General features: G+C 46.5%; 1 protein-coding gene across 2 annotated transcripts in view; it reads left to right on the forward strand.

The window, feature by feature from the left end:
- The window catches only part of PRUNE2 (prune homolog 2 with BCH domain), a 273,699-nt gene that overhangs the window by 193,569 nt on the left and 61,242 nt on the right, over positions 1-18,888 (forward strand). For both annotated transcript variants that reach the window (XM_047831091.1, XM_047831093.1), the window contains one exon: positions 88-853. In XM_047831091.1, coding sequence (XP_047687047.1) covers positions 88-853 — 766 coding nt within the window. The remainder of the gene's footprint in view (positions 1-87; positions 854-18,888) is intronic.

Here is an 18,888-nt window from a genome sequence, read left to right on the forward strand (position 1 = left end):
AGATGGGGCATTTGCAAAGATCACACATCTCATGACGTGTTCATGAAGGCTTGTTCTCCTCTTCTCCCCTTCACCTTCCGCTTCTAGGTGCCAGCAAGGGAATATCAGAATTGGAAGAAGAAAAAAGAATTCCGACCCAAGGGCCTGAGCAGGTAACAGCGGAATCCAGGGAAGAAAGGTACACAGAGAGGAATGAAGATAATCACGCGGCACACATGGGTTACATACTTGTCAACCATGAAGAAAATTCACCGGCAAAGCCAGAGGCCTGCGAGGCAAGAGAAAACACATCTGAATTAGACGAGTTTCACGCAGGTTCTGAAGAAGAAGAGATGCCAGGAACTCAGCTGGCCGGCTTCCCGGATTCATGTCAGCTTGCCTCTTTAAATGAAAGACGAGATCATTCTGCAGAGAGACTGTCTCCCCAAGGTGAGGAGAGATCGGCTCTTGAAAGCCCTGGGCAAGACCAGAATTGGATGGTCTTGGGCCATAGCGAGGTTGGTGACCAGTCGTTGGAAGCTAGGAACTCAGGGCCTGGATGGGCTGGCCAAGCTGTGGAGTCAACCTCTGATTGCGGCGTGGGCGAGGGTGCCCAGATGCTAGTTCTAGGACGCATGAAGCCTCTGGAATCCTTAGCCCTAGAGGAGGCCTCTGGTCTGGGCAGCCAATCGCGGAAGAGCAAGAGCCGCCGCGGGGCTGACCCGGATGCAGTTATGCTGCAGGCTGTCGCCCATGACAATGAATGGGAAATGCTTTCACCACAGCCTTCTCAGAAAAACATGATCCTTGAAACGGAAATGGAGGAGGAGACAGAGTTTCTTGAGCCCGGAACGAGGAAGCTGAGACCGAATGGGTAAGCAGAAAGCTAGATTTATTTATTTTTTCCTGAAAAACATCGTATTCGGAAACTGGGGAAATGGTGAAGGCCTGTGGAATACGAAGAACACGTAGATGATAGGAGCTTTGCTTCTATGTCTTGCAAACCCTCAGGAGAAGCAGCTGCTTCAAAGACAGTGGCCACAAAGACAATGATACTTTGTGTGTGTGTTTAGCCAAAAAAGCCCCTTCAGTTTCCTCCCAGAGTCTGTACTTACCCTTCCAATCCTATTTACACCACCTACTCAATACCTATTTTACTCTTAAACAGGCATCTGGAACCAGAAAGGGGAGGGCAGTTTGCTCACAGTATCTCACTTAATATTTCCAACACCCCTGAGGCGTTGGGTATTATTCCCTCTATTTTGCACACACTGGTGAGGGCGCCTCGAAGAATCAGAACCTGAATCTGGGCTTCAAAGGTTTTTCACATCCAAAGCCAATAGTTTTCCAGCAGACACACTGCCTATCTTACATAAAAGGCACTTCTGATTTTCTGCGATACCTACCTGACTCCTTGGGGCTAAGGCGACGCCTCAGCAGGCTCAAAAATCTCGGTGTGAAACCTTCACTCCCCAATTGGCTGGAAGATTGGCAAACAAGTGATTCATTTGTTCGTTCGTTCGTTCGTTCGTTCGTTCATTCATCATATGGTGTCTGAGCCTCTGCTTCGTGCGAGTTTCTGGGTAGCTGGTGGATATATAGCAGGGAACAGGATGTGACCTCTGTCCTCAAGCTCCAAGGCCCTGTTGATACCAATGAGGGTCGTTCATTTCTTTTCATTTGTCCCGATAAAGCCCTCTTGCTCCCAGGGACAAAAGGGAAAATGTGACCAGTAAAGCGGAAGGTCATCTTTCCTCTTTAAAAATACAGTGGAGGGGCGCCTGGGTAGCTCAGTCGGTTGAGGGTCCGACTTCGGCTCAGGTCATGATCTCGCGATTCGTGAGTTCGAGCCCCGCTTCAGGCTCTGGGCTGACAGCTCAGAGCCTGGAGCCTGTTTCGGATTCTGTGTCCCCCTGTCTCTCTGCCCCACCCCTGCTTGTGCTCTCTCTCTCTGTCTTTCAAAAATGAATATACATTAAAAAAAAATTAAAATAAGTGGAAAAGAAGGTATCTTTTTCCTACTCATTTAGGGAGTATAAAGAACTATGCATACCATGTACTCACTGTGAGTCAAAGAATCCAGATTCCAGCCTGGCTCTGCCATGACTGGTTATGTATTTTAGGATTAACCCTACGCTCAGATTTCGTCATGCATAAAATTGGTGGGTTGGGCTGGAGGATCTCAAGGCTTTCTTCAGGTTTCCATTTGTGTGAACTTACTTTGTGTGTAAACAGACTGTGTCCGGGAGAGCTGTGGTGTTCACAAACAACATTTCCCCATGAAAGGAATACAAAAAGCAAGAAGGAACAGCAGGGATATAGAGTAAGGGTTGGGAAAGTGCCACAAAGAGTTAAAAGCTGGTCTTCAAGTGCAGCTTCGGAAACCCAGACCTCTTCAGTTGGCCTCATCTTTCTTTCTCCCTGTCAAGCTATTTCCTTCCCGAGAGACCCCAGATCCGTTATCTGAAAGAGAGTAGCAGATGCATCCCAGCAGCCCTGCTGGCATTGTTCTAGATTGAGCTAAGAACTCAGGCAGCCTGGGCTTGGCTGAGCTGTGGTTGGCATCTCGTCTGCGTTTTGCACGTGTCCCCGCAACCCCACAGATGACCCTGTTCGGTGTTACCATACCCCCCCTTTCTTTCAATACAGTTTCCTGGCTCATAGTTTTCTGCTCAGCCCCTGCAGTAACGAACATTTTCTCACGACCGGGGGAGGGGGGCAGGATCTCCGCTGGCATTTGTATTAACTTTTGCGTAAATAATTAACTCTCAATGTATTTAAAAGCTTCCCCTCTGTGCTAGGTTTTGAGAGGGTGCAGAGTTGTCTAAAACAGCGATTCTCTAAGTAGGGTCCTAAAATCGGCAGCCTCCGGGTGCCTGCCTGACTCAGTCAGTAGAGCATTCGACTCTTGATCTTGGGGTCATGAGTTCACGTCCCACGTTGGGACTAGCGACTACTGAAGTCAAAAAATAAACCCAGCAGCCTCAGAGTCACCTGGTGCTCGTTAGGAATACGAATTACTGACCCCACCCCAGGCTCTTCCTGAACCAAGAAGTTGAGGTGGGGTCCAGCCATCAGTGCCTTAACACAAGTGATTCTGCCGCACGCTTAAGTTGGAGAACCCCTGGGCTAAAGCTTACTCCCAATGGGAGGTGACAGTTTACGAAGGGAATTAAACACAGGTGAAGAGGCGGCTAATAGTGTAACATGTAAATCAAGATAGTTAATGACCAACACATGTATAAATATGTATCACGAGCACTTGTCACAGAGCACCGAGCCCTGTCTATTACCTGTCTATTACCATGGCAGGAATCACACAAGGAAGGAAACATGTTAGGAAAGTTGAATCACTTGCTGTGGTTTCCACTTAGAAAGTGAAGAAGCTGGCATTTGAATTTAAATCCTTCTGTGTCCAGGCTGTGTGCCAATGCTAGTAAACTAAGAGGGGGGAGGCATCGGGGCGCCTGGGTGGCTCCGTCGGTTAGGCATCTGACTTCGGCTCAGGTCATGATCTCACAGTTTGTGGGTTCGAGCCCCGCGCTGGGCTCTGTGCTGACATTTCAGAACCTGGAGCCTGCTTCAGATTCTGGGTCCCCCTTTCTCTCTGCTCCTCCCCCACTCTCACTCCGTCTCTCTGTCAGCAATAAAAGAGGAGAGGCATTTATACAGGGTGCTTTCGTGGAGGAGGAATAAGGGGTGGCCTGTTATCCAACAGCATCAGGAGGCAGACTGTCCAGGGGCCCCGATATGTTAAAGGGCCCCTGCAAAACCCTGAAATGCTCGATATGTTAAAGGGCCCCTGCGAGACTCTGAAATGCTTTTAAAACCTAAAGAAAAAAATGATTATACTCCTGTGCGGATTATAGTTTTTTCTACCAATGCAGGTGTAAAATAAAAGTTTTGGATTTTTCTGACTGAAGGAAGGAGCTCATGAAGGTAACAGTGCCTAAGGCCCAGCAAAGTCATACTGTGGCCATAAGAGGTGTAATTCGGGACAGGTGTTAAAGGAAGGTCATAATCTGGAAAGGCAAAGAAGAGGGTGAGAGGTCAGCCAAGTTGGCTAGAAAGAGTGAGGGGAAGGAAATCGTGGACACAGGAAGGTAATCCCAGAAGCAATATAAGATTGTCCTATTTTTCCAACTAAAAATCTGGAAACATCTGACACAGAATTTGATCATAGGACAGGATCAAGACTGTCCTGAAAAAAAAAAAATTGCGTTTTCAAAATTGGGCGCCTATGTGGCTCAGCCCGTTAAGTGTCTGACTTTGGCTCAGGTCATGATTTCATGGTTCGTGAGTTCGAGCCCCACCTCGGGCTCTGTGCTGACGGTGCGGAGCCTGCTTGGGATCCTCTGTCCCTCTTTCTCTCTCTACCCCTCCCCTGCTCTCTCTCTCTCTCTCTCTCTCTCTCTCTCTCTCTCTCAAAAATAAATATTAAAAAAAAAAAACCCACAGAAGTGAGCTGATAGTGTATGCAACATGACGTTTCAGCCACAAACTGGCTTCTAGCCCTCCCCTCCCCCAGCTGCACCCCCTCACTCAGCTCCCACACCGTTCTGAGAGCAGCAAGCCACATTGTCAAAACGCGAGGAAGCTTTAGGAGGTGGCTTTTCTCCTTGTACTCCCCTGACTGCCTCTTGTTAACAAAACTTGTTATGAGGGCGGGAGGGAAACTCTCCCTTGAGATTTTCAGCACCGTGTTCTGGTTCCCAGGCCCAGTCTTCCCTCTTCCCAGAGACTTTGCCAACACCCCGGTCACGCTCGAGCAGTACAGCTGCCAGCTCAGAATCACACAGCAATTCCCGAGACAGGGATGGGTATGCCTGACCTTCCCGATGTGGTCCCAGAGAACATCGGCACAGTCGTCTGCAACAAACACAGTTTTCTTAAAATGAAGAGCCATTTATGTGTTTATTTTAAAGAAGGCAGGGTTGCAAGGGTGTCATGTGAAAAAAAGGGCAACGTGATTATGTGCGAGTCAGGTTTCTCCAGCAAAACAGAACCAATAGGAGCAAGAAGAGATATCTCTGTATCGATCGAGAGAGAGACAGAGGGAAAACCATTTCAAGGAATCGGAATCGACTCACCAAGGTTTAGGGACTGGCAAGTCCGAAATATGGAGGACAGACAGGCCAGCAGGCTAGAACCTCAAGCAAGAGTGGTTGCAGTCTGGAGTCTGAATTCTGCAGGACAGCAGGCCGGAAACGTAGGCAGGGTCTCTCTGTTGCAGACTTGAAGAGAGTTCCCTCTTTTTGGAGAAACTTCAGACTTTGCTCCTCAGGCCTTCAACTGACTAGATAAGGCCCACCCACATTCTCTGAATAATCTGCCTTATTCAAAGTCTGCTGATTTCAGTGTTAATCACATCTAAAAAAAATACCTTCACAGTATTATCTGGACTGGCGTTTGACCAAATAACCAGGCACCGTAGGTAGCCTAGCCAAGTTGGCACGTAATATTAATGATTGTGGGTTATATTCAAAAGCCTGAACAACATGCTAAAGGAGCATGAAACCGTCGACCTTCGTAAACTCACCACCATCTGAATTCTATAACAATGGGATGATCGATAGACAAATATCGATCCTTGGGTCTTGGGGTAAGGAAAGAGCTGTGCAGGCTGATAAAAGGAAATAATTTCCAAGCAGAGTAAGAAAACAGACTCTATGTGCCTGGTCTCTTGTAGATACATGCAAGGGAGGGCCGCAGGGCAGGGAGAGGCAGAGGAGAGGTGAGCGAGGGGGAGATCTGGCTCATGTGCTTTTGAAACAGTATTTAGAAAGAACCTGCTCCTTGTATTTGTGGAGCTGTAGCTTGTCGTCTCGCTCCGGGAGGTGAGTTATTTGGTACTCCCTAAAGTAAAAATGAGCTTCAAACACAATAGATGTCATATCCACACGACCTGCCTCTTATGGTCATCTCTGTGCATTCTTTCTTTTTGCATGAGTAACGTTGGCCTTTTTTTTTTTTCTTCCCCGTGACACCATTAAATCGTGACACGGTTTTCACGAGACCTTCTAAACCCGGACTTTTTCTGTCTAGGACTTACGATTGAGGAATTAGTACGTGGGGTCTTACCCCCAGGTGAATGCTGAAAATAAAAACAAAAAAAAACTTTTTTAAAAAACAGGTAAAGAAATAACGTGACTCTTTCAGTGTTGGGTAATGATACGTTTGGGCGCTCAGAAGAATCAGGCTCTTTGAGCACATGCTACCCCCTCTCTGGGTCTTGCTGTTTGGACAGGCTGATGCCCAGCTGCACACATTTGCCCTTTCTCCGAGGGAAGCCGATACTCCATCAACTACAGCGTTGCCTTGTTTATTCGAGGTTACGTGGCTTTGCCCCGAACCAACCCTGGAAGACCAAGCTTGGCACTGAGTCTGCGTTCGTTTATTTTCGTGATTCTATTTGATCACTTGGTGTGTTATGTTTGGTGGCGATTAAGTACCATTAAAAGTTCTTTAAATCTGCGCTTCAATTCAGGCCTTCATCTCCTTAAAAAAAAAAATTTTTTTTCATGTCTATTTATTTTTGAGGGAGAGAGAGACAGAGTGTGAGCTGGGGAGGGGCAGAGAGAGAGGGAGACACAGAATTCAGAGCAGGGTCCAGGCTCTGAGCTGTCAGCACAGAGCCCGACGCGGGGCTGGAACTCACAAGCCTTGAGATCATGACCTGAGCTGAAGTCGGACGCTTAACCGACCGAGCCACCCAGGCGCCCCTTCCTTTTGGGGCAAAAAAACCCCAAAAAATTTTGCTTTTTTTTTTTTTTCCCCCAAGTCTCTCCACCAGCCCCTCCTACCTCTCCACCTCTGGCCAGCCCTACCCAGAGCAGACTTCAAATAAATCTGCTCGCACAACTGCCATTTGAGACAAATAGGGCCAGTTTTATTATCCCAGCTTCATAGATAAACAAACCAACTCAGCAAATGAGCTGTTAATGTCATCCAGAAATGAGAAAGTGGGAAAACAGGGACTTCACGTCTTCTCCCTTCCAGCCCAGTGCTTGTGAGTAAGACACAGAGGCTGAAACAATCATTTTTTTTTTTTATGTAATTCTGTAGGTGAATGCATCTCTTCCTCCTCCCATTGTCCCATGGAGGGGTACATCAAGTTTAATGGGCAGGATTCTCAAGAGTGTGATTTGGAGAATAACTGAATCCAAACTCGCCTCTGACTCTTCACACTGTCATGCGACCTACTGAGCCCTTTTCATGCCTGGACACGTATCTCACACCACAGCAGATTAGTGACGGTCCCTGTGTATCAGTGAGCTTCTCCCCATCTGTGGTTTGGGGGCCAACTCGTGTGGCCAGAGGCCAGAGGGAGGTGAGAGAATCAAAGCCCTTCGAGGTGCATCTGAGTCTTCCCGACTATTTCTAGATGTGGTATCTTGTGGTAAAGGATCGTTATAGCAAGAGAAAGCCCTGAACGCCAAGATGAGGTGGAGAGAGCAAGTCAGCTGTCCGTGGGAGGAACACCCACAGAGGAGCCCTTTCGTGTTGTGTTGGCTTCTAGTCTGAGGAAGAATCCAAGGTATTTCTCCAGCTGGAATGGTGAAATGTCAGAACTAAAGTCAGGAAAAAAAAAAAAAAAAGACTCCCAGGAAAACTGATGGCATTTGAGAAAGATGAGAAGTCATGGCGTTCAAAAGCAGGATATGTTTGTCTGTCAGGGACCCAGCAGGAGGGCGATGACACATTCTAATGAGGATAATTCGAGAAATATTTAATAAAGGGAGTATTTGCAAAGACAGAAGCAGGAATTCACATGGAAGGGTGTAGTAGCTCAGGAAGAGAAACAGTATAGCTGTTACCTGAGGCCTGGGGGGTGGGGGGTGGAAGGGGAGGGTGATTATCAGAAGCGAGAACAGGAATTTCCATTTCCCCGAGAAGAGCAGAGAGGCCTAGCGTGGAGGGGCACAGCCAGCCAGGGAAGAAGCCAGACGAGTGCATGGAGCGCGTACCCTGACCTCTCCACTTTCCTCCCGCTGATCTCCCACCGGGGCCCCTAAAACCAAGTGGAACTCAGAGCGCGAGAGAGCCTCCTGGGACAGAGAGCAGGACGGGGAAAGTAAGAGGGTGAAGCTGAAGAAGCAAACAGATGTTATTCAGCACAGCTGGCTTCCTTAGAAAGCAATGGAACCTCAGCTCCTGAAGAGCGGACTGAGATAATGTTAACCTACAGGATAGTTAACGATCCCCCCCGCGCGTTGGAGGATCTGTTTCCAAGATCCACGTGAGAGTTCTTTTAGAACCAGGGCTGTCAACAGTCACCCCAGGATTGGGTCACACTTTGTGGAAAAACACGCTGTGCCAGTGGACGAGACTGGGATGCTGCCTCCCCTCCATTTTAACCGTTGGTTAAGGGATGGGGCTTCTTTTAATGGTCAACATACGCAAGTTTGGTGCTAGGTAATGGCCAGGCAGTAAAATTTTTAATTCACTCCCATAAACTATCTCAAAATGTTGATCAACCGGGAAGATTGAGTGAAAAACACGTAACGCCTATGCTTCTATACAAGTCCCCGACTCTGCCCAGGGTTAAGTTCAAGCCAGCAGAAAACTATACACTTGCCCCATGTCACAGAGGATACCGTGAAGTCTCTCTATCCTATATATTTTTTTGTCGTACGCCATTGGCTCATGCTGATGGAAGACGTTAAGTCAGCCCAGTGAAACTCATCTCTATGGCAAGGATGTTGTTGAGAGCATGATTTCCTAATCGGAGACTACCTGTGCTCTTGTGAGCAAATCCAATCCAGTCTCCATCCTGACTGTTAAGGAATGTGACTTCCTTTAATTAATGGCACTTGTGTAACTGATCGCGTTTATCCTTTTGAGTTGGCTCCTTGAAAGCTCACATTTCACAAATGTATCACTCGCCCCTATCGAATGAATAGAATTCTGGAACGCTTATTTTATTATATTCATCCAAGTCCTAACTCCATGATGTGATCCTATCACTATTTTTCTTTTTCAGGTACGTTTTTTAAGGCTTGTTTAAAAAAAGTTTTATTTATTTATTTTGAAAGAGAGTGAGAAGGCACGGGTAGGGGAGGGGGCAGAGAGATAGGGAGAGAATCCCAAGCAGGCTCTCTGCATTGACAGTGCAGAGCCTGACACAGGCTTGAACCCATGAATCCATGAATGAGATCATGACCTGAGCCGAAACCAAGAGTCGGACACTTAACTGACTGAACCACCCAGATGCCCCTCTTTTTCAGCCACTTTTAAGTCATGTGATGGTGGTGGATTTTTTTTTTAATGTTTATTTATTTTTGAGAGAGAGACAGAGACAGAGACAGAGCGTGACCGGCGGAGGGGCAGAGAGAGAGGGAGACACAGAATCATAGGCAGGCTCCAGGCTCTGAGCTGTCAGCACAGAGCTCGACGGGGGGCTCAGACTCACAAACCATGAGATCATGACCTGAGACAAAGTCAGATGCTCAACCGACTGAGCCACCCGGGCGCCCCTAGTGGTGGATTTTTACATATCTATTAATGTCATTAAATGCATATATCCTGTTCATGGTTCTTCTGACAAGACTTCTTTTTTTTTCCTTGCTTCTTTGCCCTTAGCACCTCTTTTAAGTCCTTGCTCTTCCTCCATCCAATTTCCTGCACATTGAAATTCTTCTTTTCACTTAAGACCTAGACCAAGATGCCATTTCCCTCCTAAAACATTCTCCAGTCTTTTCAAACAGAAGGAAGCCCTTTCTCTCCTGAATCGTCCTAGGCTTTGCACCTGTTTTGTGGCCTTCCTCACATTCTGCCTCTTGTTGTATTTACCAGAGTCTTTCTTATTCATGCGCCTGGATGGAAGCCATTAGAGGCTGTGGTCATGGTGCGTACATCTTTATGTCCCTCATTGCTGCAAACAGCGTTGATACTCATAAAGTTGTGGCTTCGAGCCAAATATTAATTGAAGGGGGAGAGCAAAGTCATTTAGATGAGGGAATCTTAGAAACCTTAGTGGAGAATCTAGTTTCCTTCTGCCATTCAAAATCATTTAGATTTTCATAAATGACATTGGCCTGGGGTTTTCCTTCATCATCCGGCTCTTGTCTAGTTTGGGAATCAAAGTTATATGCTTTATGGCACCATAAAACAAACGAGGGAAACTTCCCTCTTTTTTCTCTTCTTTGGAATAACTTATATAATCCAGGGGGATCATCTAATACATGAGGATTGAGCAGTATTTATAGAATCATCTGTGTCTGTTGCTTAGTTGGAGGGATAGATTTTTTTTACTGGTGATTTTATTTCTTGGTGATTACTGGTCTATTCAGGTTTTCTAATTCTTCCTGTGTCAACTTTGCTATTTAATATTTTTCTGGAAAATTGTCCATTTCATCAGTTTTCCAAATCTTCATAATAAAGTTGTTCATGTATTATTTTTTCCATCTGCAGCTACATTCTTTTATTCCTAATATTATTTATTTGTATCTTCTCTCTTTTTTTTCTTGTTCAGTCTTTCTAGAGATGGGTTCATTTTCTTTTTTTTTAATATTTATTTATTGAGAGCTTGAGAAAGAGCGTGAGCTGGAGAGGGGCAGAGAGAGAGGGAGACACAGAATCTGAACCAGTCTCCAGGCTCTGAGCTGTCAGCACAGAGCCTGATGCGAGGCTCGAACTCATGGACGGTAAGATCATGACTTGAGCTGAAGTCGGACGTTTAACTGACTGAGCCACCTGGTGCCCCAGAGATGGGTTTGTTTTCTGATAACTAGATTTGATCTTTATTGTTTTCCTTTTGTTTTTTGTTTGTTTTCCACTTTATTAAATTCTGCTTTCATCTGTTTTTTTTTCTCAATAACTGATGGTTTTCTTCCCCTCAGTATGTTTCATGGTCTTTGTATTTATCTCAGAGGTCCCCGCTTTAGCCCCTGAGCACCAATTACTATTTGCTTCTGCCAGCATCTCCATAATTGAGCTACAAGTTCATACAGTGCTATAATACTTACGTTCCCCTGCTGTTCACGAACGATTCCAGTCCAAGACAGAAATTGAAGATTGGAATTACTTGTCAGACCTGGATCTTTCAACTAGCATTATTGAACATGGCCTCCTTCTCCACTTATTACAACTATCTGGCTGAGTATAGTGACCTCCCCAAGCCCCAGTACTCTATCAGTCCAGCACACAAACACTCTACTCAACCTTACATGGCGGCCTTGCCCTGGTCGGCCCAGATGGATCTTTCAACTACACTCCCGTCTCCTCCTATCCACCTGGACCTACAATCCATACTCCGCTGACTGGCTTGAGTGAGACCTTTCGAATGCAAATATCTTCCTTTCACTACCCTCTTTCTTAAAACCCTCCAATGTTCTCTTATTTATTTTGGAATATAATTCTGATTCTTTACTACAAGCCTATAAGGCCCTACGTGTCCTAGTCACTGCTTACACTTCTGATCAGTAAGAGCACTCTCTCCCTCAACCCTGAGGCTTGCACACCAGACCATTTCCAATTTAGTGATTTGGGGCCAGCGGTACTCTCTGTCTAGAACTCTCTTGACATGGCTGGCTTATTCTTATCCTTCATGCCTCCCCGGAGAGCTCTTTCTTCTATAACTACTCCGCCTCCAATGGCAGAATGTGTATGGCCAAGTTATTCTATGCAGAGGTTCTCAACGAGGGGCGATTTTGCCTCCCCACCTCCCCACCTCCCGGGACACGTGGCAATGTCCGGAGACATTTTGGATTGTCACACTGGGGCAGATGCTGCTGTCATCTAATGGGCGAAGGCCTTGGCTGCTGCTACACAGCCTACACCACACAGCAAAGGATTATCCAGCCCGAAGTGTCAGTATTCCCAAGGTTAAGAACCCCATACTTCCCACTGCCCTGTCTTCTGTTTACTTGTTTAGTTGATTTTGTTCTCTCTCCACATGGGAGAATGCACTCTGCCAAGTTGTTCCAACACAGTTTGCCTTGAATGAAACTGATAACCCCTGGTGTTTGCTGCTTCCTTTTCCAGGGGACATGTCATAAATTTAGCGTGGGAGTATCTTAGTTTGGGCTACAACAGATTCCCACAGATTAGGTGGCTTATAAATGACAGAAACTTCTCACCGCTTTGGAGGCTGGAAATCTGAAATCCGGGCACCAGGAAGGTCACGTTCCGATGAGAGTCCTCTCCTTGGTTGCAGACTGCCGGCTTCTCATTGTGTCCTCACACGGTGGTGGCAAAGAGCAAGAGAGCTTTTCCGGGGTCCTTCTAGAAGGGCACTAAATCCAGGGCACCTGGGCCGTCAGTTGAGCTTCCAACTCTTGATTTCAGCTCAGGCCATGATCCCAGGGTGTGGGATCGAGCCCAGTGTCAGGCTTTGCACGGAGCATGGAGCCTGCTTGAGATTTTCTCTCTCTCTCTCTCTCTCTCTTTCTCCCCGCCCCCCCGCCCTTCTCTCCTGCTGCTCTTTCTCTCTCTAAAATAAATAAATAATAACAATAAAAAAAGAAGGGCATTAATTCTCTCCACCCTAATGACTTCATCTCCTCTTAATTATTTCCCCAAAGCCCCACCTCCACCGTCCGTCACATGCGATGCGGGAGTAGGGTTTCAACAGGTGAATTTGGGGCGGGGGGGGGGGGGGGGGACACGGACATACATTTCATAAGAAGGATATGTACCTTTTCAGATGTTGCGAAATCCATCTTTCCCCTTCCTTTGAAATTTAAGACTATAATGACCTAGTTTTAGTGTCCTTATACTTCTTCTGTCCTTATACTTCTCTCCCCCAGGAGATTCTTATCCCCTTTCCCTTTTCTTAAAGTGATGTTACCTACTTCTCTCGGCCTCCTGGAGAGGAGCAGGTGTGCCTGTTCAACTTGGCCTCTACCAGTCTGTCCCGAGAAGTAAAACTGTTCTACTTACTTAGTCGTCTCTTATCCCATCAGCTCAGGTAGCAGTCGACAATGTATATCTTCAAAGACCTTTTTTATTCTTTTTTTTTAACCTTAATTTATTAAACGATGATTTGAATGTCTTGGGCTCTCAAAGCATAAAACTCCCCTGGAGAATTTGACGGCTATCACACCCTATTTGTCTATATAATGATCAGGATGCTACTTCTGCATTTAAGCAGTAATTCTTTTTTTTTTTTTTTAAGTAATTGTAACTGCTTCAGTGCAATGGATAAAATAATACGTTTCCTCAAGTGCCCGGGTGATTCTGAGTTAGGGCTCTTTTGCCCTGGTGCTGTCTGAGAGAACATCCTGCAAGACAAAAAGAACATCATTGGTGAAAACAGTGTCCCACTTCCCCCTTTAGTGAAGTGCCCCTTAAATATTTTAAAGATTTCTATGGTTGGCTTCGGGACTTAATCAACTTACATATCAGCTGCTGACTTTTTTTTTTTTAAGTGTTGATTTCTTTATTTTGAGAGGGAGGGAGGGGCAGAGAGAGAGAGAGAGAGAGAGAGAGAGGGAATCCCAAGCAGACTCTGTGCTGTCAGCTCAGAGCCCGACTCGAGACTCGATCTCACAAATCCTAAGATCCTGACCTGAACCCTGAGATCATGACCTGAGCCGAAATCAAGAATCGGATGCTCAATCGGCCGCGCCGGCCAGGCATTCCCCAGCTGCTGACTTTTAAAACGGATCATAGGATAGATTTTTTTAGGATAATTACCGTGTCTGTTCCACGACATTTAGCTCCCCTTCCTGCAACAGTCAGCAGTTGCCTTTTCCATCCGAGAGGGGAACTCCTAATGAGCTCGCACCTCACAAAGGCAAGACCCCCCGTGTTTAGCCTTCAACCTGGACACCCAAGGTACAACCCTCCCGGAAGCCCCCCCCCCTTCTTCCCTGACAGCGTCTGGTGCGTCTTGGCTTTGGGAAACGCACTGACGCTTTTGGGGAGCCTCTGCCAGTCAGTGACCCTGCAAAGTCACACCTTCCTGATGCCCACCCCCACCCTTAATCTCCTCCAGAAATTATTTCATCACTGCTCATAATTCTGAAGAATTTGGCAGGCTTTTCACTTAAAGAAAGATACAGACAAATTTGCTTCTTCCCCTTTTCCCTTCCCCACTGCCCTCCCACCGCCCCAACAGCCATGGTGAGGAAATGAAATGCCCTTCATTTTAAGAATAGGAACGAACATTCCTTAAGTACTTATCATAGCCAGGTCCTCTGCTGGGTAATTCACTTTCTTATTTTATTAGTAATGGATCAATTAGAATAGTACCTAACACTGCCCTATCCCCCTATGGTAGTCCCTTCCCCCCCACCAAACAAACTAAAAGGTCATGTAACACGGAACTTCTAGCAATCCAGTTCTGGGGATGGTACCCATAGTTACTTTCTTGCATTGACATTTTGCGTGATGGGGATCAGAAGTCTTTGGTTTGTCTGACAATATACTTTTTGTTCTTTGAAGAGCAAACAAAACAAATCACGCCTTTCTGTCATGTAAACGTTCCGTTCCTATTTCATTTACCTTAAGCATGTCAAATATTTCTGTTAGACTTTTTAGAATTAATCATTGCATTTATAGCTAACATTTACCGTGCGTTGATTTTCACCTAAACTCTTTAAAATTTCTACCTAGATTGGCTCAGTTGGTTAAGCATCAGACTCCGGCTCAAGTCATGATCTTGCGGTTTGTGGGTTCAAGACCCACATCGGGCTCTGTGCTGACAGCTCGGAGCCTGGAGCCTGCTTCGGATTCTGTGTCTCCCTCTCTCTCTGCCCCTCTTCCGCTCACCTGTCTCTCAAAAATAAATAAGTGTTAAAACAAACAAACAAACAAGATTTCTACCTAGATTATCTTTCTTTAAAGTGCCATTTTTATTGGGGCACCTGGCAGGCTCAGTAGGCAGAGTGTGCGAATCTTGATCTCAGTGTGGTGAGTGTGAGCCCCATGTTGGGCACGGAGCCTACTTAAAATTAAAATTAAAAATAATAATAATAAAGTGCCATTATTATTATTATCCACCTGCAAATCAGTGGTCAGAGGCACCAGGAAGTTTAGTCACTGGTCCAAACTCGCTAATAAGTAGTAGAAATTAGAATCAGACTTGGGCCTCTGACTTCAGGGTGTACCTGCTTTATACCCACCCACCTGTCTTCCAGCAGCCAAAGCTGTGTGGTTCTTGGGCAAACATCCTAACCTTCTCTGGAACCTCCAGTGGGACTTTATGCACCCCGTCATGCTTCCAAAGTCCATTCTATTACGGCCTTAGTCACTGTCCACGAAAACAATCACGCTGCCATCTCACCGGGTATGCTGTGAAGCTACAGGATTTTTTTTTTTTTAAGATGTTTCGGGGAACAAGATTCCTTCTAACCTGTGCTTTGAGCCCATTCCCATCCAATCTCAGGAACAGGGGGTGCAGCAGGTTTTCCCAGCAGACACCAAAATCAAGGCGCCTTTCTGACTCCACCACCTGGATGAGAGAGTATTTTGTGCTCTCAGAGGAAACTCTGCACACAGCCCAGCTCCACCCCCAGCCCCAGCGTCAGTGGTGGCCGGTTCCCTGGGGGGGGGGGGGGGGGGAGAAGGGGGGAATCTGGGAGGCAGGTGATCATCCTTATTTAGATGTGCCAGTGATCATGTGACCAGAAAATGGAGGCGAATCCGTATTTCCACTTAACTGTTCCAGAAGGGAGATGCTGAGGAGCTGTAAGGCAGCATCCTCGCCCTCCCGGGAGCCAGCCTCCTCTTTTCCTTCAGAAGGTAGGTGGGTCCCGGGGCGGCTTTGGGACGATCGCGTGTCTGAACGACAGATTGCGATGGAGAGTGTTCTCGCGGACGGGTCTGTTGTTGCTGGGAAGTTGGAGGGGGAGCAGGGAGGGGGATGGGAGGATGCGGGGGCTCCGCCCAGCCCCCACGCCGGTGACAGCTGGCGGCTGCGTTTCATTCTGTATCAACTCGGACCGGAAAGGCTTGTGGTCTTTGACGCTATCCCCTGCCCCTCCCTTGGCAGTCAGGTAATTAGGGAACACAGACTGCACAGCTATAGACATTGTTTCTTCCTTTATGTCTAGGATGAAAATGGAGATAGAAAATCAGAGGAAGTGACAATTTGGGAGCTGCTTAGGATATTAATTACAGTGTCTATTTGACAAGCGGATCGGCCCTGGCCCAGTGGCATTTTTATTTTTTATATCCTTGCTAATAGTTACTGAAGCTGGTAACACACACTTCTTTTTTCAAAGGAATCTTGTAATCCTTAAATCTTACCTAAATTCTAAGCTGCGGATGTAGGTCATCCTCAAAAATGGGCTTGTGTCGTTCTCTACCGCCTTTTCAGAATCGGGAGATACAGTACCCTACGTACAGCATATCAATATTTCACTGAGATACTAAGTCATATGAGAAACTGAAACAAAATGACCACCTGGTCAATTTCAAGCAAGAAATACACAGGTTATTAAATTCCTCTGTGGAAACCAAAAAAAAAACAAAACCAGACCCCCACCTGGAAGTGATTTAAAAGTGATTGTTCGTGAGATCCGAGTACTGGTCTTGGTGCTTTAAGGGAGGGAGACCTCATCTGTGTAAACCGCCCCCTTCTTTCATATAGGAACTCTTGATGTGGTGTCAGTCCTAATGCAAACTGCCTTGTGAGAGGAGCACAGCTCCCAGGCTTACCTACAACTGGATGGCTGCCCCAGGCCGCTCCCACAGAGAACACGGGAGCTCTCACCCTGTGAGACCATTCCAAAATGTGCGATTTGATGAGAGTTTTCTTAAAATCATAACTGATCGTGTTTGCAGAATGTAAAATCTGGAATCATTAGATTAAAATTCCTGGTGATTAAAAAAAAATGACCCATGACATTTCTCTTAATTGCTGAGAGACTTCTGAGCTTTATTGATTAATTACACATATGCAGGGTAGTCAAAGCTTGGTACTTTAAAATGGCTTGGACCTTGCTTTGCAACTCAGAGACAAATAAAACATTCAGCAGCACCGGACATCCCTGAGACGTCGCTTTGTAATGCAAAGTTCCCCTTTAGGTCCTGAATAAAGTAAAGCTTCAAAGATGCTTAAGGATAGTAAGCCAGAGTCTTCTATTAACAAGAAGGCAAAGTAACGTTTTTTCATGATTAGGGTTCTCTTTGGTATATCCCAGTGACTTTCCATTCACATTCCATTTGGGTTTTCAGACTCGAATGGCTTTAGTCCTGGGGAAAGATTTCTCTCTTATTAAAGGATCATAATACTTCCTTGACCTTTAGACTTCATACTTTCTTGCTAGCCAGAAGACAAGGGTGTGGGGTTTGCCCATAGGTTCACGTGGTCAATATAGGTTATGATGGGAAAGCTCGAGTTCACCTACAGCAAGTAAAAGCTTATTTTTGTTTTTTTGCTTTTTGTCTTCTTACCTAGTCTGGAATTGCTTGCCCTTTGTTTGCCACGCCAGGATCTTGTAGACAGAGGCTTGACGTGAACCATCTTCCCGCTAGAATGCTTGAATTGGGGATAAGTTCCCAAGTATTTTTCAATTCCAGTTAATAGTATAGCTGGGGAAAATGGACAAGGGGAAGAAGGGGCAGAGGGAAAGGCAAAGAAGGACAGATTCTGTCCCTGGTGTCCTGTCTGCTTCGGAGTTGACAAAGAACACCTGGATGCAGGTCCTTCTGCATTAATAATGGCAGGAATCTTGGGGGTCCTGGGGGATAGATGTGCAAGCGAGGTGCAGGAAGGAGAAGACGAGTGGATGCCCCCTATCTGAGGACCATTATCATTTGCGGGCTCTGGCAAGTCCTTTGCGTACTATTTTGATAGTTTCCTGTATTGTTCTCTGTATTGTTCTTACATCCTGAGTTTCTACTGCTAGGGTAATAGAAGCTGAAATAAATCTTAGAATTCATTTGCACTCACTTCTTCAGTTTACAGGCAGGAAAAAAAAAAGGAGCCTTGGTTACAGTGAGGGATTGGCTCAAGGTCACAGGCAGTGGCTGAGCTGGGATCAGGACCAAGTGGCCACAAGCTCTTGATCTTGTGCTATTTCCTTTCACCCCGGCAGCCTTATGAGAAGCCTCTAGCGAAATCTCGTCCATGCATTTAAAGTTCTCAGGGCTTAAAAAAAAAAAAAAAAAATTACCAGGCTTCTATTTTAAGGATGAGGTGGCATTTCCTAGTTCCTTCACAACCCTTAACAACTGGGGGGAAATGTGAAAACAAAACAAAACAAAAATTGGGGGGAGGTGGGAAATGTAACTGAATACCCCTCTCAGAGCTTGTGCGTCTATCATGAACAAGATGCTGTCCTTAAGGATGGCACGCGATGCACACATAGTCAAGAAGCAGTCTCTCCCCTCGCTCTAGTGGGGAGGAGGGGGTAAAACAAATGGCTTGCAAAGGGCAGAGTGAAGTCAGTTCCGTAAGAAGTGTAACGGTGGAGCCCTTCAGGCTGGAAGAGCCTCTCTCCTCCTTTGTTGTAAAGGAGCAAATACGGGATACAGCAAGTACGCAGATAAAGTAGTTTCAACAGTAGGGAGAAGGAGCGCTTCAGCAGAAGGGAAGACAAATCGAACTCTAGAGGCAGGAGAGCCGTCAGCAAGACTTGGGAACCCAGGAGCCCTTTTTGTCTGCAAGGTGGAGCCTTTGTGGACCCTCGGTGGGCGGAGGGGGGGATCCGTCTAAATGGTGGACAACCCCCGAGGGTGAAACAAAGCGATCTGTGTCCCAGGTATTGGCAGTGGGAAGCCAGTGTTTCCTGAGCCCGCCGTGGTGATTGGTATTGGCGCGGCACTGGTGTGGCACTGGTGTAGGAGAGACGGGAAGCAAGGGTGTGAGGGAGGGGGTTGTCCACCTGAGACACAGTAGAGGCTAGAACGGTGGCAAGCGCGGAAAGAAGGGAGGGGTTCCCAGAAGGGCCCATGCGGCAGAGAGGTAGAGGGCTGGAAAACTGAGGGAGGTGAGAGTCTACCGGGGAGATGCCTGGA

This window comes from Prionailurus viverrinus, chromosome D4 (genome assembly GCF_022837055.1).
Source record: "Prionailurus viverrinus isolate Anna chromosome D4, UM_Priviv_1.0, whole genome shotgun sequence".
Classification (NCBI taxonomy): domain Eukaryota; kingdom Metazoa; phylum Chordata; class Mammalia; order Carnivora; family Felidae; genus Prionailurus; species Prionailurus viverrinus.